This window comes from Podarcis vaucheri, assembly GCF_965113315.1.
Source record: "Podarcis vaucheri genome assembly, chromosome: 14".
Lineage (NCBI taxonomy): Eukaryota > Metazoa > Chordata > Lepidosauria > Squamata > Lacertidae > Podarcis > Podarcis vaucheri.
This window is the reverse complement of record NC_138752.1, coordinates 6275347-6299203: the sequence shown is the minus strand read 5'-3', so window position 1 is coordinate 6299203 and position 23857 is coordinate 6275347. Positions and strand designations below refer to the sequence as shown.

Genomic DNA, 23857 nt, shown 5'->3' with positions numbered 1-23857 from the left:
ACAAACTATGCCTCAGTAAAATATCTAATTTTGGACTGAGGAAAAAAAGTTTTATCTTATACTGGAGAGGAGAACCTGCAGCCTTATGTGACCCTTAGCCTTTCATATGGCTTTCAGAGAGAGACGGAGTGGGGCAGAGAGAAAGCTTTACAATCCTGCACTGCCACAAACTTTTCCCACCCTCAGCTGCAACCCCCAATGGCCAACAGTCTATTCTATATGGAGGCCAACATGCACTTGCAGGGGTAGACTATAAATTCTTGAGGTCCTCAAATATGTGCTTCTTAAACTGTGATTCTTCCAAGTGCTACAGTTCAAGTGCTTAAATAGCACACTTTGCTGTTGCAAAGTACTTAGCCTAAGAATATCTGCTTATCTCAGCAAGCAGTATGACTCATTCTTAAGAGTATATTTACAGACCAACTGTTCTTCGGGAAGTTTGGGTTGAAACCACAAAGACAAAAATATCAGTTAGACAAGTCACACCCACTTCTGAGTTACCACAGTTATCCAAAATTGTCTTCCTGAAGATGAAACAACTGATCAACAGGAATTTTAATAGGATGGTGGGATAGGTTGTGACCTGAAAATAACATAAATTGTGCTATGCAGAGGTTAACAGTAGTCTCTCGAAGGTTTTGTTTTGTTTGTTTGTTTTTGAGGAAGGGGCTATGTTACGTCTGCAGAAAAATAATGCAAGAGTTGCCAAAATAACCAGCCGTCTGTGGGCTTTAAAAATAATATTTGCAGAAGGAGAAAGTTGATAATTTTCCCTCCTTCTTCTATACATTACTTATTAATGTATATGTTGTTCTTCAGTCAATATTGACTCCCAAAGCAGCTTAAGAAAGGTTATTTTTGCCATCCAAATGCTATGTAGAGAAATGCCCTCAAGTGTTTTTCATGCACCCAAATGCCCTGAAGTGAAACACCCATAAGTCACTTGCATAGTGGTTAGTGAGTTCAAGCCATAATCAGTTCAAAAGACATTCTCCTGTTTAAGGCTTGCTCCCCGAAGGTGACTTGGATAAGTACAAAAAGGAAAATCCTAATGACAATGCCTGAAAAGGACTACAGGATAATGCCTTATGCCAATTATCTAACTCAGTACTGTCTACACACTGACTGGCAGTAAGTCTCCGGTTTCAGACAGGGCCTTTCCCAGCCCTACATAAGAGATGCTGGGATTAACCTGGGATATTCTGCATTCAAAGCAGGAGCTCTGCCCCTGAACTATAGCCTTACCTAAGCCCATTGAAACAGAAACAGATCTGCTTTGCCACTTGCTTTTAGGAAGAACCTGGATGTTAAGTAGTAAACAAGTGAAGTTACCTCTATCCAAAGACCAGACATGAGCAAGGCAACCTGTCTTCTGTCAATGGGCTACAGTTAGCAGTGGGAAAAACAACTTGTAGTCTATCATTCTACTACTGCCTTCTCTTTCCTCTTCCTCTGTATCCCAGAGACTGTTGCAGAATGGACTGGCCACTCTTGCCAAAGGTTTGAACTGACTGACTGCAAAGCGTTTTGGAAATTAGTCCGAGTTTCACATCCTCCTAGCCTTGGACTGTGCTAGATGATCCTTCCACTTTGGTTAACTGCAATGAGGGCAGCTTTAGACACTTAATTGAAAAGCAACTCTTCCCTTTATACTACAGTGGTACCTCTGTTTATTTACTTAAATTTGTTCCGGAGGTCCGTTCTTAACCCGAAACCGTTCTTAACCTGAGGCGCGCTTTTGCTAATGGGGCCTCCCACTGCCACCATGTGACTTCCACTTGCATCCTGGGGCAAAATTTGCTACCCGGAAAACCTACTTCCGGGTTAGCGGAGCTCGTTACCCAAAGCAAGGAGGATGGTACATAACCAGAGGTTCCAATGTACACAGTTTAAATGGGCACTGATGATACCAAATGGGAGTTGTTCTGGTATTGTCTAGCACAGAATTCACCAACATAGTGCCCTCCTGGTATTTTGGACTACGACTTTTATCAGCTGCAGCCAGCACTGCCATATGATGCTGAGGTTGATAGGAGTTGTAGTCCAAAATGTCTGGAGGTCATCAAGTTAGGAAAAGTTATAACTTTTTTTCTGGCTGGTTAAGATTTATTTCAACACTTCAGCTGTAGGGTGGAAGTTAATCTCCTGTGCCTCATATACTTTTGTGGGAGTAAGGAGCATATGACAACTACGTAGTACAAGTGAAAAGAAGTGTCACCTCAGTCAGGCAAGCCTGCCAGGTAGCAAGGTATGCTGCCTTTCAGTAACACTAGGAGTTTAAACTAGGCAACACAACCATTTAAGAATGATGGCCATGATGGAACTCTGTGTATAGAGCCAGACCATTGCCACAACACTGACAGGCAGCAGCTCTCCAGCATACAGGTAAATAGATATCCTTGCTAATAGATATCATTTTAACTGGAGATGCCAGATTGGTCTTGATCTTAAGATCTTTAACACACAAGATGCCCTCTATACTTCACTCAAGCAACATAAACTATTTTAATTTTTTTTTTACCTGAAGGTGCTCCAACCCAAGCCAAGCCAAGGACACCATCATCAAAATCACGATCAGTGAACACATAGGCTAAACAATAGTCATCATGATTCTGCTCAGAATTGAGTTCCAAAAATTTCTCCACACCAATATTTGGAAACCTGAAGGGATTGGTAGGGTCTTTTTCATCTTGAGTAGTGTTGATCTAAAAGAAAAGGTTCTGTGGTGTCAAATAACTCTTGCTAGCCAAGTAGCAGCTTTTCAAAGATGTAACCTATGCTCACTGTAAGAATCCACACTGCAAAAGACTGATTCACAGATATAATAATATACATTACTCAATCTCACCAGTTTAACATTCAGTGACTCAGAAATGAATTATATGAACAGTACCCGCTGAAAAGCATTCAGAGGGGAAAAGAAAACTCTGGTGCTTGATCTGCAAAAGCAGTTCAACACATGCAATTTGTGGCTTGATGTTGCAGTCATTAAGAGGCATGGTATGAGGTGACACAGGACCAGAGAAAAGATTATTTGCCAAGAGCCAAGGAACTGCTTTAATCACCACCCAAGGACAACAAGTAAATGGTAACAATGTAATAAGTTCAACAGATGTACTCCAATTCCTAGGGGCTAGTAAATTTAAACAAAGAGGAAGCAAAAGCACAGGAGAAATCCCTTGAACTCTAAGGGAAAATGTAATTGGAATCAAAGAACATTTGCAGTTATAGGAAAGCTTCAGGGCCTCAATACCATCACCCAATAGTACAGATGGAGTGGCATAAAATTTATATTGGCCAGAAAATGGAGATAAAATATCACACCCAGAATCTGAGTGTCAGAGGGATGAAGGTCAACCAAGCTTAAACTTTAAGAAGGGGTGGGAAAAAATAACATTTGCCTTTTATTGCTCTCAAACCCATAAGATTTGTTTTTCATGTCATCAAGTCTGAGCGCTATATTATTAATATTCCATTATATAATCTCTCTGAGACAAAGTGACTAGGTCTAAGCCCACCAGCAGGTTCCAAAACCGAGCAGGTATTCAGACCCAAATGTGAAGTCCAAAACTTCTCCACTATACTAGGCAGGGCTTCTTAGTAAAGAATCTAATTTCACCAACTGGTTTTCCTTGAGATTTTCAGAATCTCAGTCACCCCTCTATTAGTGGAATTTGGAGGAGAACCTCAATGCTTATGTTAGTCAAAATGGTACCACACACAAGAGGGAAGAACCTCATGCTGCTCTGTGGCTATGGAAGACTGAATGTGTTTGGGGGAGGATCGCAAGCTGCGGGAGGAGGAATGAAATGGGTAACCTGGAAGAGGTATGGCCGGCTGGCATCCTGACCAAAAACATTTCTCTATGCAACGTTTTGTTGCTGGTTTCATTTGTAGCGAAGATTCAAAAGTTGCCTCCACATCTTTTATTCCATTAGTGTAAATAGGGTAGGAATTAACAGTATGTTCACCAGCACTGGACTACTGGAATAAATAATAGGCAACTGAAAACACTTTATTTAGCAGGAATGGCTACGTTAGCTAGAGCTTGCAAGGAACAGAAATTCTAAAAATTAAATTAGAGTACTTACTCTTATTCGTTTCACCATAAAACTGATATTTCGGATTCCTGAGAAATCTGTTGACTGGTAAATTGTGTCAATTGCTTTAACATGGCTGGATATCTAAAACAGAAGAAGGTTAAAGTTCTGTGCATGTAGTTCTCTGAGAGGCAAAATGTCAAGGGAGCTGCCTTAAACCATTGATTCATTTAGTTCATTTACTTCTTTATTTAAAGAAGTATTTATGTACCACCCATGTACAGCAATATAAAAGCAGTTTAAAAACTATTAAAAGCAGTACAAAATAACAGGCTGTTGCTCTGGAGTTCTAATCCTACCTGGAGATGAACCTGGAACCTTTTGTATAATAATAAGCATGTCCTCTACCACATCCCAGGGAAATTTCAGGGTCCACCCCCTGCATGGGCATTTATCATATGTTCTAGAGCAGTGTTTCCCAACCACTGTTCCGCGGCACACTAGTGTGCCGCGAGATGTTGCCTGGTGTGCCACGGGAAAAATTAAAAAATTCGAAAGATTTTTTTTTTAAAGTCAAATTTTCGATTGGGGCGCCGTCACTAGATGACCCCTGGGGTTCCCTCCCTCCCTCCCGCTCTGCGCCTCCCTCCTCCTCCTCCTCCTCCTCCGGGGAGGCCCTTCCTGGCTCTCGGCCAAGGCTTGGCGGCTGCCACTCACTCACTCGCTTGCCCACCCGTCCCTCCATCCCTGCACCCGGCCTCTCCCCCTCCGTCCCCGGCGCGGGGGCTGCCGGGATCCGTGGTCCCCTCGCCCTTGGGTTCCGCGTCCGCGCGAGGTGCGTGAACTACGTTTCACAGCGTGGCCTGGCGGGCCGGGCGTTTTGTTTGAAGCGCTCTTCTCCCGGCCATGGAATGAGCGCAGCGGCGGCGGCCGGGCGGGCAGGGGCTCTTCCGTGCAGACCCCGCGCAGCCTGCCTGCGCCCCCGCGGAGATCGGGCAGCAGGATGGAGCCCAGGGATCCCCGCGGAGGCGGAGCGGCGGAGGCGGAGGCTGCCCCCCAGGTAGGGCTGCGTCGGGGGTTTTTAATTTTTGCAATGCTGCATCCGCGCCGGAGGGGACGCATCGGACCGCGGGGAGACCCCTTGGCGGGCGTGCAAGGCAATGCATGCATGCAGGCGTTGCATGGAGTGCAGTGCAATGCAATGGCAACGTGGCGCCCTGCATGCATGCATGCAACTTCCACCGGCGCTCCGGACTTGGCAGGTGAGGGGGGTCCCCAGTGGGCAGCAGAGAGAGCCGGGAGGGCGAAGGGGAGCCGGGGGGGAGCAGCGCTGCTCCCCGAGCCGAGCCCGGGGGGAAACTTCGGCGTCGTTGCGCCGGGTGTTGGAAGCGGAGGCTGGCGGGGGCCCCTCACCTGCAAAACCTGGTCGCCTCTCATATATTTCGTGCATTGCATTCATCGCCCGCTTTCTCCTCCAAGGAGCTCCCGGGGGCGCGCGTGGTGCTCCCCGTGTTATCCTCGCAACAACAGCCCTGCGAGGTGGGTCAGGCGAGTGGCCCAAGGGAGCACCCAGGGATTGTCCTGGCCAGGTGGGGTGATTTGAACCCTGCTCTCTGCCCGGTCTTCGTCCTCATTAACCCCCACATGTGCATGACTGTGCATGACTGAGGTTTTCCCCCCTCGTCTTGGCTATGGTGTGAGTCTGTGCTGTTAATTAATGGGGTTCTGCCTTCGGAGAAGATGAGCCAGCCCTCAAGGAGGTGATTATGTAATTTGCTAGCAATTCATGTCCCTCCCGGCGTGACGCTGCGCGCTGACGTCACGGGGCTGTAATGGTGGTGTGCCTCGAGATTTTTTTCATGAAACAAGTGTGCCTTTGTCCAAAAAAGGTTGGGAAACACTGTTCTAGAGACACATAAATACCCATAGTGCACACCCACAAGTAACTATAGGTTCTGTTGCTGACAATGTGCTTTTTATGTGTTGTGCAAAAAGTTGTATACATGACAATTTCCCAGAAAAAAACAATGTAGGCTACATTAAGATGACTTTTTACATAAAGGACATCCTCCTTTCACCTCCTTTAAAAGAAAACTATCACTTGAAGCAATAGCTAAACACTTACCTGTGCAATCACAGCTTCTCTTGTTCCATAATATCTAAAGAATAGGTGGTCTGTCTGAATATAGAGTTGACAAGTGTTTTTTTCAGCTTGTGCAGCTCGTTTTCTTCTTAAAAGCTCTGGGCCATGATTGGTAGATTCTTCTGAAGTTTGCTGCAGCATACAAAGCCAAGGAGCTTAGCAATATAGATAAATAACACTTCTATACAGCCTTCCAGTTCAAAGAATACAGAGACCAACAGCACAATCCTAACCATGACTACTCAGGAGTAAATCCTATTGAATTCAGTGGGGCTCACTCCTGGGTAAGTAGAATTACGATTGCAGCCTCAGTTACACACAATGAAAAACGTTATGCACTGTAACACAATAGTAACAATCTGCATTAAAAACAGGGGGGCGGGAAATGAGAGAAAATAAGGCCTGTTAAGAACCTTCAAATCAAGCAGGGCTCCAACATGTAGATGGTAACTGTGGGCAAGTGGTGACTAACAATTTGTATTGGCTGGTAAATTCTGATGCAGTAATATGCAAAGATGTGTTCAACACCAAAGCTTCTATCCTCCATAATTCAAGAGTTGGCTGTCCTCTTTAGTGAGAGAGTGGTCTGACACATCTCTGCACTGTCCACAATTACAGTTGCTTGAATCCAGCCACATTCCCCTATTACCATACGTACTGGTACAGTGACTGGGCTCTTAAAAATGTTTGCCTCCAATTAATCTGGCACATGCAAAGTTTATCTAAGGACTAAGAGGAAATAAAATAGCTCATGAGCCAGTTGAATGCATGAATGAAGTTTCAATGAAAAAAGACACATTTCTGCAGCCTGAGGAAATTTTCAGCCAAGTTTTTTAGGCCTGCTACTGACAGGTATTTAAAATGTTCTTTAAAGCTGCAATTAACTTTTAATCAAAATCAGAAAACCTAATAAATCAACTTAGCTTAATGGTATCCATGTTCTTGACTGTAAAGCTTCAGGAAATTTAATGTAAACTGCATTATCAGGTAATATGATTCAGATCCAAGTAACAGTTTAACTAGTTTTGTGCCATCAAGGGTTCTTTGAGCTTGTATTTCTCATACAGTCCTCCTATGACATATATCAATTCCTTTTTGAAACTGAAGGGGGAGAGTCTGCAATAATGACATAGTTATCACAAGGCATGATCCTTGGTCATGGCTACAGTAAACAGCTCTTTGGCTTCTGGCTAAAGAGTGTAAGTTCCTTTACAAAGCTATGAGCCTCCTAATATGGAGTAGTGGGGGTCAGGAGTAAATGATTATATTTATATACCTGGTTCATGGGCTCTTCTACGCCAGTCATTTGGTACTTTCTCATTCTTTCAAATACGGAATGATCTGCACAGCCACCTTGTGGTCCATATTTATGTGGGTATCCTAGAACACAAACCAAGTGACTAGTTGGATCTTAATTATGAAACTAGTGACAGATCTGCCTAATACTTTGTAAGTTACTATCAAATCTTTTTAGTGAAGACAATCTGCATGCTTTCCTCATAAGCTGTTTTGAACTTCAGATATCCATTTCCCTCCATGTTTAAAACAAATGCATCCTATTTTAAGATTACAATGATTTCAAAGTAACTAAAAAGGGAAAAAAGAGTTAACTAATGTCAATGAACAGTTTAATAAAGACTATGTCAGTTTTGACTATGCAGCGTTTAAGAGCTTGCATACTGGAGAGGCACAGAAGAATCAGGTAGTAGGTATGTACAAAGAGGAGCCAACAAAGAGATGTTCATGGTTTGATACCGCATGCTCACAACAAGGCTGCAATTATTTACAAATTATTTCTAATGTTAAATAGTGCCTCCAGCTGCAACTTAGTTATTACTGATATGAGCAATAATTAGGCCCAAATGCCACTGCTACCAGCAGGTTGCACAAGTAGAGGACTCATTCACATGTAACACTAACATGGCTTACTATAAATGTGAGTGTGTGTGGATACTGTGCTCCTCCTCTGGACCTCCTGTGAGGTTAAGGCATGGTTTTGCTTTAAAATGTTATCCATTTTCTTTGGCTTGTGGTTTGTCTCCCTATGGACAAGACCATGAGCTGTAAACTCTAAAGCAGACTTTGGTTACAAGCTCATGGTTTGTAGAGGAAGCTAATAAAGGAATTTAAGCAAACCAAAGGATATGTATCAGGCGATACAGGTGGCCTCACAAAAATCTCATCTGACAAAGGCCAAGGTAAAGGAGGTGTCTTCAGCAAACAACGAAAACCCATTATGCCCCCTCCTGGGCTGCCACCCGCTCCCCATGATTCTTGAGGGCAATGAAAGTGCCAAGTAGGCCCTCTCTGCACACATTAACATCAGACAGGATCCGTAAAGAAAGAGGTCGTTATTCAGATATTTGGGGCCTGAGTACTTTAGCGCTTTATGGCAGCATCTTGAACTGGGCTCAGAAACTAACTGGCAACCAATACAGCTGTTTCAAAACAGAGGTCATGTACATTTTACATGAAACCCCAGCTGATCACATGGCTGCAGTATTTTAGACAAGATGAAGTTGACAAATCATGTTCAAGGCCAGCCCTACATAGTGCACATTGCAACACTCTAATTGGGAGGTTACCAGAGCATGAGTCCAGTGACCAGGTAATATACCCTGACTGGCTCTCAGGTAGCATTCTTGAGGCAAAGAAGCAGCATGGCCAATAAGAAATAATCATTTAATAATAAATTTAAAAAATACAGCCAGGCATTATGGGAGTTGTAGTCCAGGAGCATCTGCAAGGTTAGCCAGCCCTTTAGTAAGATGCCTAACTCATGCTCTAGAAGAACACTGGCATTACTCATGTGTTTGTTTGGACCTGAACTCGGTCAAAGGAGAAGCAATATATATTAATTTGGGGTTTATTTTTTCCATCCCAATTAAGTAAATGATGCTATAATACAAAATATACATGTCATCTATGACTTCTAGGGCTGGAGGTTACTTGTGTCACCATTACTACTCTATACGATGATGCAAGAAACAGTTTGGTCACACTTGCAGAGAGTTCAGCAGGACACACTTCACCTTATTCAATGCATTCCTGCCCCTAACCTTGGATCTTGAAGCTCAGGGGAAATTGAATTTTTATGTAAAATGCCCATATTTCAGTGGGAGCTTTTCTGTCTTGAAACATGGTTGTAGATCTGAGACATGATTTAATGTCACGAGACCAAATCTAGTCTCAACAAGCACAATCTTCCAGGTGGCTATTTTCCCAACTGCAATTCTCTACAATAAGGTGAAATACAGTTACTAAAGTAGTAAAACTAGAATTTGAAAGCTCCAGTATTCTCATCTTCTCTCATTAAAAATATCATTTCACAAGAATGCCGTTCACTGTATTATATTATGACTATCATTTCATTTTCCTGGTATGTATTAAGAAACACTATGACATAACAAACAAAACAAGCATTCCTATATAAAGCAAATCCAAGGCACTTGGTGGGGGAAGGATTCAGTCAAGCTATTTTCAGAAAATATTTAACAAAGTACTACTCAATGCTAAAATTAGATATATACCAGCTTTTGCATTTGCAATTTGACCAATTAATCAATATTTTCTTCATAATATCACAGCTTCGAATGGGTGCTGATCTAGATCTACTGCTAGATAGTTTCTTTTCTCTTTAAACTTTCTTCAGCTGGATAGCTTAGTTACAGCATGGTGCTGATACTGCCAAGGTTGCAGGTTCGATTCCCATAAGGGACAGCTGTATATTCCTGCATTGGAGGGGGTTGGAGTAGATGATCCGCAGGGTCCCTTCCAACTCTACAATTCTGATTGTATTATCAGCTTTTAATTCTGATCTGAACATATGAAAGAAAAGGGGGTATAATCAAATGTGCCAACAAGCCCCAAAGCAGTCCCATTTCCTACCACCCACCATTTATTTAGTACCAATAGTATATTACAAACCCACGATTAAACTGCAAATCTTGCTCTACGAGAAAATTTTCAGTGATTTCTGCATTTTATAACACAGCTTTACAGCAGAGGTTTTCAACCTTTTTGAGTCCACAACTCCCTTGACCAGCTATCTTTTTTCTGCAGCACCCCTGTGGTGCTCAGGAGCCCAGTTATATCACCCCTTGCCTGCAGAGCTAACAGCCTCTTACCCTATTTTGAACACCCTCCTTCAGCCTTCTTTCCTCTCCTCTCTCCTCAGGAGTCCTCTGGGCAGTCGCTGCAGCCATCCCTGGTCTCTGAGCTGCCCCCCCAAAGAGGTGTCTGCTCCTGCTACCCCACAGGGGCTTGGGCAGAGGGTGCCCCTGGCTTTAGTGGCCCAACAGAGACTGGCCAAAGGTGAAGATAAGCACAGTACCTTATCTTGGGTGGCAGCAGGGCTGCTGCAACAAACAGTTGTGCAAGCCTTTGGGAGGCAGAGATGCGAGAGGGCATTAGAGGAGTGGGGGGGAGAAGGAAAATTGCCCATGACATCCCTGACCATCATTCAATGCACCCCAGGGTGCCGCACCACACTGGTTGAAAACCACTGGCTTATGGCAAAGAACGAGTACTAGTTAATGAAGACAATTCATTTCGAAACAGAATAGAAAGGATTTTTTAAAAAGAAAAAACCCTTATCACTTACATATTTAATATCACTCATAGAAAAAGTATGAATCAAGATCAAGAGTAAGAATCTAAAATAGTTCACCATATTTTGAAATTAGAATAGAAAGGTCGCCTTTTACTGGCCACCAGTTTCACTGCAACATGGACAAAGGGCTTTGTAGAAAGTGGACAAGAAGATCCCCACTTGCAGAATAGGCTTTTGTTTAAACTCTGAATAAGACTTCATTGTGATGCTAAACATATGTTGCATTGTTGTGCCTGAAAAGCCGCTAGAAGCATATTCCTGCCAAAAACTGAAAGATCCAGCAACCAACAGGCTCATCCATTAGAAATACAGATTTCGTCTATCTCAAACAATCTTCTCAGCTGATGCCAGTTTTGTTACCTTCCCATAGTGTAGAGTGCCTCAAAGCACAGGAGACAAGACTTCTCATAATCAAATACTCACTAAATTCACTTTATTCTCTGTCAGCTGAATTTGATCTGATAAACCTCAGACAAAATGATGGACACCGTCAAGGTGGTCTGTTTGTATAAAAACTAGTTTTCCAAAATGAATGTCCTAAACAGGAACATCAAGCTGTTTTGCTCCCATACATTTGGGTTTGCAGTAGTATCTTCTAGCTCTACCTCTCCTTTGTAGCCTTGCCAATTCCATACTTTGCTTCCAATCCAGCTGCTAAACTAATAGCAGAGTAGGTATAGTTGGGTTAGATGTAAAGGTGGGGGAGGTTCTGCAGCTGAGAAAAATTCTTTGCCTGTACTGATGTGAGATCTCAAGGCAAAGTGGCTGCTCCTGGCTCTCTCTCCCCTCAAAGGCTCCGGCTTCTCCTCCCCTTTCCCTCTCTCTCTAAAAAGATTTCAAGGCACTGCTATCCCAAGAATAGCTGTTGAGCTCTTCAGAGAGCAAGTGAGTGCTCACTTCCCTGTCCAAAGCCCCCCACATCTCCATTGTTAATGCAAGACTCGCTGCTGTTGTGATCGGGAAGGAAGAAAGCAAGGAAGGGCGGTGGCAATAACAGGGTAAGAGAGGAGTCTGTCCACGTGTCAGAAGCGCACGGAGGAAAGGCCACAAAGCTCCCTTCAGCAAATTGGAGAGGGTCCGGCTGCATAAATTCGCATTTTGCGTTGGACCCATCTTCCCCTAACTGACCCTGTCATACCTCAGAACCTCAGCAGGGGGCTGAGAGTGACAAACGCCCAGTGCCTAGCAGGCTTCCTCAACCTTGCCCCTCCATATGTTTTTGGCCTACAACTCCCATGATCCCTAGCTAGCAGGGAATTGTAGTCTCAAAACATCTGGGGGGCCGAGGTTGAGGAAGCCTGGCCTATGCCAAGGCTTACCTACACCTGAATTCAATCAAGTGATGGATATTTTAATACCACAGCATGCTGAGAAGAAAATCTCCCAGAGGGAAAGGAATAAAACTCCTCTTGGATGCCTTTCCTTTTCCTTCCACGCAGCTGAAGTAAACCAGCAGGGATAGTGCCCTCTTTCCTGCCAGCTCAAACTTATGGAACCGGCCAGCTCAGCAGCTGTGAAGAGCCCACACAGCCCTTTGGGAGAGGGAGAGGGGGAGAGAGAGACTTTTGCTGCTGCTCTGCTTGGCGAATCAGGTGTTTTGCAGGGCAGAGTGGTGCCCAGCAAACATTATGTATCTGAGCTCCTGAGTGAAGACCAACAGCATTAACTAAGCTGCTGTGATGGCAAGGGCTGTTCATAAACATTCTAAAGCTCAAATCTGATGGAATGTTGGTCATGCACTTTCCAGGAGAGGTGAAAATGCCTGAGATTAGAACCTTATACAGACTTTAAGGGCAGAAGCCCTGCAAAGAAGGCTGTGAACTGGGAAGGAATCTGAGGTAAGGAGGTGAAGGGGTAGGGATCCCAGAAGAGGAGGTAACTGAAGACAAACAGGAACCTCAAGGAAGCTTTAAAAAAAAAGCAGAGGCAATAGAGAAGTTGATGAAGGTGGGAGATAGGAGCTGAGTTGAACTATGTTTGCTAATAATAATAATAATAATAATAATAATAATAATAATAATAATAATTATTATTTATACCCCGCCCATCTTGCTGGGTTTCCCCAGCCACTCTGGGCGGCTTCCAAAAGAATATTAAAATACTGTGATACATCAAACATTAAAAGCTTCCCTAAACAAGGCTGCCTTCAGATGTCTTCTAAAAGTCTGGTAGTTGTTGTTCTCTTTGACATCTGGTGGGAGGGCGTTCCACAGGGAGGGCGCCACTACTGAGAAGGCCCTCTGCCTGGTTCCCTGTAACTTGGCTTCTCGCAGTGAGGGAACCGCCAGAAGGCCCTCGGTGCTGGACCTCAGTGTCCGGGTAGAACGATGGGGGTGGAGATGCTCCTTCAGGTATACTGGACCGAGGCCATTTAGGGCTTTAAAGGTCAGCACCAACACTTTGAATTGTGCTCGGAAACGTACTGGGAGCCAATGTAGGTCTTTCAAGACCGGTGTTATATGGTCTCGGCGGCCGCTCCCAGTCACCAGTCTGGCTGCTGCTTTCTGGATTAGTTGTAGTTTCCGGGTCACCTTCAAAGGTAGCCCCACGTAGAGTGCATTGTAGTAGTCCAAGCGGGAGATAACCAGAGCATGCACCACTCTGGCAAGACAGTCCGCGGGCAGATAGGGTCTCAGCCTACGTACCAGATGGAGCTGGTACACAGCTGCCCTGGACATGGATTTAACCTGTGCCTCCATGGACAGCTGTGAGTCCAGAATGACTCCCAGGCTGCGCACCTGGTCCTTCAGGGGCACAGTTACCCCCTTCAGGACCAGGGAATCCTCCACACCTGCCCGCCTCCTGTCCCCCAGAAAGAGTACTTCTGTCTTGTCAGGATTCAATCTCCATCTGTTTGCCGTCATCCATCCTCCAACCGCCTCCAGACACTCACACAGGACCGTCACCGCCTTCACTGGTTCTGATTTGAAAGAGAGGCAGAGCTGGGTATCATCCGCATACTGATGAACACCCAGCCCAAACCCCCTGATGATCTCTCCCAGCGGCTGTATGTAGATGTTGAAAAGCATGGGGGAGAGGACAGAACCCTGAGGCACCCCACAAGTGAGAGCCCAGGGGTCTGAACACACATCCCCCACCACCACTTTCTGAACACGGCCCAGGAGGAAGGAGCGGAACCACTGTATGACAGTACCCCCAGCTCCCAGCCCCTCAAGACTGTCCAGAAGGATGTTATGGTCGATGGTATCAAACGCCGCTGAGAGATCCAGCAGAACTAGGAAACAACTCTCACCTTTGTCCCTAGCCCGCCGGAGATCATCAACCAGTGTGACCAAGGCAGTTTCAGTCCCGTGATGAGGCCTGAATCCCGACTGGAAGGGATCCAAATGGTCCGCTTCTTCCAGGCGTGCCTGGAGTTGTTCAGCAACCACTCGCTCAATCACCTTGCCCAAGAATGGAAGATTTGAGACTGGGTGATAGTTGGCCATCGTGGCCGCATCTAAATATGGTTTTTTAAGAAGCGGTTTAATAACCGCCTCTTTCAGCGGGTCTGGGAAGGTTCCCTCACGGAGGGAAGCATTCACCACCCCACAAAGCCCATCGCCCAGCCCTTCCCGGCTAGCTTCTATAAGCCAGGATGGGCAAGGATCAAGGAGACAGGTGGTCGGTTTCACTCGTCCAAGCAGCCTGTCCACATCCTCGGAGGTAACAGATTGGAATTGATCCCACGCAATTTGACTAGACAGGACTCTAGCACTCTCCCGCCCTGGCCCTGCTCCCACGGTGGCATCTACCTCTTCCCGAATCTGAGCGACTTTATCTGAAAAAAAACTTTGCAAAATCATTGCAGGAGATCATGTGGCCCGTACTGGGCCCCGATGTAGCAGGTGGTTCCGCTAAATTGCGGACCACCTGAAAAAGTCTCCTGCTGCTGTTTTCTGCAGATGCAATAGAGGCGGTGAAGAAAGTCTTCTTTGCCGTCGCTACCGCCACTTGGTAGGCTCGACATTGAGCTCTAACCTGTGTCCGGTCAGCTTCAGAATGGGTCATCCGCCACCGGCGCTCTAGCCGTCTCAACGATTGTTTCATTGCCCTCAGATCCGTGGAAAACCACGGGGCTGTCCGGGCTCCATGCAATCGGAGAGGGCGCTTTGGAGCCAAACAGTCAATAGCTCTGGTTAACTCCACATTCCAGCGAGCAACCAGGGAATCAGCTGAAAGGCCATCAACATGGGATAAAGCATCCCCTACCACTCTCTGGAAACCATTTGGATCCATTAAGTGGTGGGGGCAGACCATCCGAATCGGTTCCACCTCCCTGCAGAGGGGAAGGGTCGCGGAGAAGTCAAGTTGCACCAGGAAGTGGTCTGACCATGGCACTTCTTTTGTTTCGCTTTTACTTAGTGTCAGAACACCAACATCCATGGAGGTAAACACCGGGTCCAAGGCATGTCCGCGGCTATGGGTTGGGCCAAACTTATTCAGGGACAGCCCCATGGAGGCCATGCTTTCCACGAAGTCCCGAGCGGCCCCTTGTAAGGTCGTGTCAGCATGGATATTAAAATCCCCTAGGACAACCAAACTAGGTGTCTCCAGGAGAACATCCGCCACGACCTGAAGCAGCTCGGGCAGGGAATCCTTGGTGCAGCGGGGAGGTCGGTACACCAAAAGGAATCCTGTACTGCCCCTATTGCCCACTTCCAGAACATGCACTCAGAGAACTGGGTATTCCCAATAGGACGCCTGGTGCAAACTAATGACTTCCTAAAAATCACTGCAACCCCCCCTCCCTGCCCACAAGGCCTGGGTTGCTGTGTCTAAGAGAAACCTGGTGGACAAGCAGCGGCAAGAACAGGCCCATCTGCTTCATCCAACCAAGTCTCTGTTACACAAGCCAGGTCAAATCCTCCATCCATGATCAAGTCATGGATGGCAGTGGTCTTATGAATCATTGACCTGGCATTGCACAGCAGCACCTTCAGGTTATGTGGGTATCCCTTGCTGATTCTAGTATCCGTCCGGTCAGGACCAGACCCGGAGGCAGGGATAGTTCTCAAACAACGACTAAACCTGCCTCCTCTGTAATGACATGGTCTGGTCTTAGCGTAACTCCTCCTCCTACCCGTGATCACTGAGATCGGTTGTCCCAGCGCATCCCCCTCTGTTGATAATTATCCTTATCAACTTGGGCTACTGATTTTCCATAATATGATCTCAAGAAATGTACTACCCATTCCTTTCACTTGAACCCAGAAGTTCTTGGCACACTGCCTGAACAGATAGCTTTTTAACCAAAGTTGGCAGGAGCCAGAGCAATGGCCCCAGCATACACTAGCACCAATTTGTCCTCCCTAATGAAGAGACTAGGCTGGTCCTTTTTTAAAACAACAAAGGGGTCATGGAAAGGGACAGAGAGCAGAACACAACAAAGGAAAGCTTTATTGCTGGCAGAAGTCCTTCCAGGATTCCCTAATGCTATCCTCAAGACACAGACAATCACTAGAACTGCTAAGCCACACATTTAATTTCAGAGACTGACAGCCAGTGCAACATATCCAATAAATTAAAATACTAAGGAAAATTGCTTCTACAAAACCTACAAAATATGTGCAGGTCTTGCCCACCCTTTATCTTGTATGATACTAATAGTTATTGCTTAAGAAACACATCTGATATAACATTCCAAGGCAACATACCTATGGCAATTTATAGCTGTGATGTCACTCTTCAGTTACATGCATTCCCTAACACTTTGGTATCCCAGACCAAGGATATATGTGTAATATCACTTCCCATGTGGTGGTGTTGCTGTTGTTGTTTGTACCCCACCATAAGTTAGCCCTTAGGCATCTGTCATCCCCACACTTGCAGTCAAAGAGATTTATGGTTTTTATCATATATTTACACAGTAGCACAACAGCGAATGCCTACATGAGTATGGGAACAGCTTTCACGCGGTTTGCTTTCATAAAAAATCAAGTGTCGCACCATTTTAGGATATTTGTGCTGCACTGATTATTTTCACGGTACATGATAAACAGAAATACTTACTAATATCATCTTCGTGATACATGACTGAATGAAAAGGCAGGGCTCTGTCCTTAATATATCTTTCTGCTGGTTCAATATAGAAGGTCCCAGTGTGAGTCTTAATGAATCCTTCAAATCTTCCATCAACAACAGATCCATGGCTAAAGCTTCCCTGCTCACCTTTGGGGGAGAAATAAAAGATTAAAGAAAATAGTGCACTGGCAGTTTTCATACTCAGGCATCAACCACCAATAATTAAGCTTCTTAAACTATGCTTGCAAACAGCTGATACCCTCCCCTGCCAGCTGCCTTCTCCTTTAACCACCATTAACATGCTTTGCTCAAGGCAGGAAAGTTGCAGAGCTATCCCAGTTGCTTCAAAAATATTGTATTAAATACCATGTGACCCTTATATGAATGCTTAACCAGCTTATTATAAAACCTCTACCATGAGGTTTTGTCACAGATTTAACCTCTGAAAAGAATAGTTCGATTGGCCGATCTTGCTGAAATTGTTTACCACTTTTCAGCAGGTGGCAAACAGTCAAAAAAGTAATACACCATTCTGCACATAACTGTACAATTCCAGTTTATCATTAGTTTTAATAGTGAAAACATCATTAGCAGGGTCAGTTCTTTAATGTTTAAATTCCCACTCTCTTAACAAGCCTTTCCCTTAAAGTCACAGAAAAATGAAAAGGATGTCTTTTTGATAGATGTTGACTAAACTTATTCCAAATTTTTTTAAAAAAACACACGTCCCAATTATCCATAAAAAGACTCGTAACATTAACTTTGTGAACATTATTTGTCAATACACAAATAATGAGTTTTAGCAAACAAGATGTCCTGCAATATTTCTGACACCATCAAGCCACTTACTGATTTGCTGACTTTTTGTGCTATGAAGGAATAATAACCTTTCTAATAATTTCCAAAAGGTTAAGTCATGTTAGTCTGCTATAGCTAAACAACAAATTGTGGGACACCTTAAGAACTGACAAATTTACTATGATATAAGCTTTCATGGACTACAGTCCACTTCTTCAGATGCCTTCAAGTGTTACAGGAAAATAAACACATAGCTGGTAGTGGTGGTAGAACTGTAAACAGTGCAATCAGAAAGAAATTAAATGCAGGAAAGTACAGAAGGTGATAGCTACATTAACAATGGCCAATAAACTCTTTTTATTTTATTTTATTATTTTATTATTTTTTGGTAAAAGCAAACATCCTAGCATTGGTAGGTCAATTGATACATGTAGTGTGATCCTAATTTTTATATATATATATAAAACCTTTGCCCTGATTCCATCTATGCATGATAACAATTGATCACTTAATCCTCCCTAGGTGTATCTCCATAAAGATCATTTACCCTTCAACAACTAGGGTTGAAAAACACATGCAAAGTATCTGCATGTGTGTGAGTGCAGCATGTGCTATATGCATTTATTTGTGTGGCTTTATTCGTTTCAAAGGCATAACAGGGATCCATGCTTGGATTTTAACAGTGACGTAGCGTGGGGGGTGCAGGGGGGGCCGGCCGCACCGGGCGCAACATCTGGGGGTTAAGGTTAGGGGGTGCAAATCCACAGGTTAGGGGGTGCAAATCCACGGGTTAGGGGGCGCAAATTACTTGCCTTGCCCCGGGTGCTGACAACCCACGCTACGCCACTGGATTTTAACACAAGCAACAAAGGTACTTCATATAAATTCATACAAATAAATTATTTAATCCAGGTTTGAAGAATATTTGGCCCTTCTTTTGTTGCTGAACGACAACTCCCATCAACCCCAGCAAGCATGGCCAATAGCCAGGGATAATGGCAGCTGTAGTTCAGAAACCTTTGGCCATCTAAATATTGCTGAAGTGGCTTTAATTTGAAAGATGACTTACACCTCTGACTTACACCTTTTCTCCACTGGTGCAAAGGTCTCATGCAGAAGTTGGGAATATTTTTGAGCCCAAGGCCCACCTTCCTTCAGAGCCAATCTTCTGAAGGTCGTCCTCCAGTAGTGGGTGCAGTCAAAACAGTGAGGGGGTGCTACATGCAGGCAGGATGCACACATAGTGCACCTTCAGTTAAAGGCAGTTGGCCAGATGTGAGGCTCACCTGAGGTAAGTAGCTTTAGCTTATGCGATTTGAAAAAAACAATGGAAAGAGAGCACTTCAGCTTAAATCCACATTACTTGCAACTTTTAGAAGCAGTTTTTAGGTGGACTTTCCAAAAATATTTTAGTTATTGAGACCTGATCTATTGTTCACTATTACACTTAAAACAGATTTATCACTAACTTAAGACAACAACAAACTTTTTAAATACAAAATGATTGAACTTACCATAAATGTGCCCAGTATATATGTGGGAGGTATCGTAATCAAGTACTTTATCTGATATCTCTAGCTTGAAATCATCACTAAAGAGAGACATATCTCTCTTCATTCGAAGGTTAAATTGTCTGTAAAGGGAAGACAACAGAACTTAAATGTAAACAAAAGAACATACAAAGCTGACTTCTACAGAGTCAGACAACTGGGTCCATCCAGCTCAATACTGACTACACTGGGCAGCAGGGGTTCTCCAAAGTTGCAGATGGCATTCTCTTCTAAGCCCTATCTGAAGATGCCAGGTGTTGAATCTGGGACCTTCTGCATACAAACAAGGTACTCAACTACTAAGCTACAGGCCATATTCAATTACAAAAATACCTCAAGAACATGAGCTGTTAAGAGTGAGTGAGAATGAACATCCTGAATCTTGTTAAATACTTTCCTTCTTTGATATTCATAGGCCATCAATGTAGCCCAATTATCCCAAAATACCATCTGGTACTGCAGCCATGCATTCCCAGTTTCCTTTATTATAATCTTTAGGTTTCCTATTTCAACCACTTATAGGAAAACATCTGCCCCCTGCCTAGAAGTACACATTAGGAATACTGCTCTGATTAAAACTGCAAGAGACAGTACCACATGGCAAAATCTTATAAGCAGGGGACAAAATACTGGGGGTGGGGAGTCAGGTCTAAGCAGGACAATTTGCAGCGAGCTTTTTCTCACTCCAAAACCCAGAAATCTTGGAGAAATCCATAAATTTTTATTAGTAAGTTAGAGCGGGGCAATTTCTCTTTGCTCTTTCATTTCCGGCAAGAAGCCAAGTATAGGATAAAGCTCTTTTGCAGTAATCCGGTCTATTAACTAGCTGGGCCTACATCTACTTCTGCTCATTAGTAATTCTAACTAAAAAACCCTAAGCTAACAGAAAAGCAGGCCCAGAGCATAAAACGGAGAGGAAATTCACAGTTGGAACCACGCAAGAGAGTAAAGGCTTTCCCAAAATGAATTTCGCTTTTCATTTAATATTGATGTCAAGTTGTCCAGTCCACCTGTCACAGGAAAAGCGCCTTGTGGATGAAGTTTGTTCTGTAGGTCAGATGTCCCCTATCCCTGGATTACTACTATGGGAATAAACTACCGATTTCTAAACACTATAAATATACAACTTTTAAGAGCTAGATGGAGACACAACCGGGTTCTACACAAACAACTATCCACTAAAATTACATTCACTTGAATTTTGTAAGATAAACTTCTGAAAGTTAGTTTTGGTAAATGCAAGTAGAATAGAGCTGGTGGTGTGCAAAGCAAGAGTAAACGAAAAGAGAACAAACGTGTTATTTTTTCAGCTTTTTTAAAAAAAACAATGTAGCTGCATTGGCTTATAAATGTACACAGCAAGGAGCAATTTATCCTTCATTCCTTCAGCACCTCAGCCTTGAACATTAACAGATGAAAAATCAGCTATGTCTATACAAAGGAGATTTCATTGTGCCCCAGACTGTAAACTAGATTACAGTGGTGCCCCGCAAGACGAAATTAATTCGTTCCGCAAGTTTTGTCGTCTAGCGAATTTTTCATCTTGCGAATCACGAAATCCCATAGGAATGCATTGAAAATCAATTAATGCGTTCCTATGGTCAAAAAAAGTCCAAACAAAGCCAAATTTGGTACAACAACAGTTTATTAACTGCTCTTTAAAGTCACACATACTGTAAAGAGCAGTTCAAAAATTGAAGGGAAAATAAATTAACTTTATAAACAAAACATGTCTTTGTTTTTAGACAAAGGAAACAAAGTCGCGAGACGTTTTCGTCTTGTGAAGCAAGCCCATAGGTGAAATTCGTCTTGCAAGGCAAATCGAAAACGGAAAAACCTTTCGTCTAGCGAGTTTTTTGTCTTGCGAGGCATTCGTCTTGCGAGGTACCACTGTAGTCAAAGTCTGTCCAGTTTCTGAAGTCTTGAAGCCAACAGGTTGCCGAAAAAAGTTGCAAAGTGCTAAGTGCCTTTACACATTGAATGAAAAACTTGAAGGAATTCAGCAGCCAAGAACCATAACTATAAGTACAATGCAATGTTAATACAGTGGTGCCCCGCAAGACGAATGCCTCGCAAGACGAAAAACTCGCTAGACGAAAGAGTTTTCCGTTTTTTGAGTCGTTCCGCAAGAAGAATTTCCCTATGGGCTTGCTTCGCAAGACGAAACGTCTTGCGAGTTCTTGCGAGTTTGTTTCCTTTTTCTTAAAGCCGCTAAGCCGTTAATAGCCGCTAAGCTGCTAATAGCTGCTAAGCCGCTAATAGCCGTGCTTCGCAAGACGAAAAAACCGCAAGACGAAGAGACTCGCGGAACAGATTTTGTCTTGGGAGGCACCACTGTATTAAGTTAATTCTTTACCATTCCTTTATATTTGATGAAATTTAAGGAATATAAAGTAATAAGCTTGATCTGATACTTACCTTCCATGAGCATGGAAATCTAAGCGTAAAAATTGGTCTTCATGTGATACTGCTCTTTTGGCACGCTGGTGTTTTTGGTGTAATGAATCCACATCATATGACAGGCCTTCATAATGTCTTATGTGTTTATTTAGAGGATTTCCGTATTGACCTGTGAACAAAACAGTGGATTGATAAATCAGTCAGTCCAGGCACATTTCAGAAATAAGGGAAAGGCTCTTTCCCCAAACTATTTCTATTTTCATTCTCCTTTAATTTTCTAAACCTTTTGCTTAGAAAAGTAAATTGAGATTGTTAATACAAACTCAACGTCAAATGGTAGCGAAATTCTTGCATGTACCAGTTGTAACTCCAAAGCATGTTGAAATACATTTACGATGTTGCTTATAACTTATATTTTTGATTCCAAACACTATTACTTCAGATTAAGAAATATCAAATATTTTCAATAGACAGTCAGGATAACTTGCCCTTTTCAGAACTATAAAAATACACACTAGGAAGTACCTACCAAGCCAATCACCAAAAGAAAGAGAAAAAGAAACAGGGACACTAACTTCCCTTTCTGAGGAAACCTTTAAACACATTGGGCTACCTCTTTACCCTAGCCTGAGACTGTACTATTTTAAATGTTTTTAATTCTGAATTTTGAATTGCTTTAACCTTCCCTGGATCTGCTAGTGAAGAACTAGGAAATTTATTATTAAACTGATAAATATTAGCATTTTGAGTTGTGCTCTGTTTTGGGCAGAACAAAGCCAACAGACTTTCTTTGGAGAGTGAGCAGGCTTTAGAAGTGGACGCAGAAGACAAAGGTACAGATGCTCACCCATACTTGGAAGCTAAAAGGAGAGTCACGGACAAATCTCCTTTCATCAGCCAAACCTCTTAGGGGTTAGACACTTCCACTTTAATGAAATTATATTTCTAAGTGGGGAGGGGCAACAGCTCAGTGACCCAGAAGACATGCTTTGCATGTAGAAATCACTAAATTAAATTCCTAGTCTTAGGGCTGAGCAATATATCGCCCAAAACCGGTTTAAAGTCCATAATGTGATATTGCTTTCATAATTTTTGTCCTGGCAATGTATCATGAATCATGGTTTGTGCTATTGAAAAATCACAATGTGGGGAAAACCTTGAAGCCAGCCAATGCCTCTACACAGCTCCATTCTTATTTCAGACATTGTGATATATCAGTATATTGTGATGATTAGCTAGTGATATATCACACTTTTGAAAACCAGGTACCAACCAGCATTACCCGGCATATCCATAAAAAAAAAAAAAATCAGTATCAAGTGATGGGAAAGATGTTTGCTTCAGAATCTGGAAGGCCACTACCACAGGTACAGATAAATTATAATCTGGCCTGAAAAGAGCTTTCCAAGATTATTTTTTTTCCTAAAAATATTGAGAACTAGATTATGCTTATACTGTACTTCTCAGTTTGAATAGACTACTGTATCTACGAAAAGAATTAACCCGCTAATTAAAAACAACTGCTTAATAAAACTGACAAAAATGAAAAATCTAACCAGGGTTAGATGACAGAAGGAAATGGAGCCAATATAGTAAGAAGGATTATAACAAAAAACAAGAGAGACCGTTAAAGAGTGAAAAGAACTAAGGACATTTTTCATGGGAGAATTGAGCTTAAGGAGAACACCAATTGTGAAATGAGTAGGCATCATATGGAATTGAAACAAGTTCGAATTCAAGTGTGTATTTCCATCCAACAAGTTTTGAACCAAACACAGGGAGTTTTATAAAAGAAACAAAACTTGTCCAAGTATATGTGCAGCCATGTAACAAAGGGCTGTAGATCAGTAGTTGAGCATCTGTTTTGCATGCACAAGGTTTCAGGTTCAATCCTCAGCCCCTCCAGGTCCCCAGCTTGAAATCCTAGAAGTCCTGAGCTAGATGGACCAAAGGCAGCTTCCTATGTTCATATATTGGTGGTCAAGGTGCTAGAACACTATTTTTCTCCTGCCCAAATGAAGCCAACCCCATTGGACATCATCCAGAAGCAGCCATTCCATTATGCAGCATCCGAGGGAGAGATGATAAGTACAGCCAATTTATCAGCTTATCTGAGAGACCAGCAATGTTTGGCACCTCTTCTCCTTGAACTGCTTCCAATCCAACTGATGGTAGTAAGAACTTCATGACTAAGAACAAATGCCCAAGTTTGCATTTCCCCCGCCTGTCTCCCAAGCCCTTTTCTTTTTGGGTTTTGTCTTTTTATTTGCAAACCTGACTTACTGATTTT

The 23857-nt window shown here is 43.3% G+C and overlaps 1 protein-coding gene across 1 annotated transcript in view; it reads right to left on the bottom strand.

Moving 5' to 3' along the window:
- Positions 1 to 23857, bottom strand: part of ADAM10 (ADAM metallopeptidase domain 10) — a 54420-nt gene that overhangs the window by 19314 nt on the left and 11249 nt on the right. Inside the window, exons 2-8 of the mRNA XM_082198449.1 lie at positions 21586 to 21736; positions 19132 to 19250; positions 16808 to 16966; positions 7460 to 7563; positions 6166 to 6315; positions 4092 to 4184; positions 2522 to 2705 (exon numbers count right to left, since the gene is read on the bottom strand). Of these exons, the coding sequence (XP_082054575.1) occupies positions 2522 to 2705; positions 4092 to 4184; positions 6166 to 6315; positions 7460 to 7563; positions 16808 to 16966; positions 19132 to 19250; positions 21586 to 21736 (960 nt within the window). The remainder of the gene's footprint in view (positions 1 to 2521; positions 2706 to 4091; positions 4185 to 6165; positions 6316 to 7459; positions 7564 to 16807; positions 16967 to 19131; positions 19251 to 21585; positions 21737 to 23857) is intronic.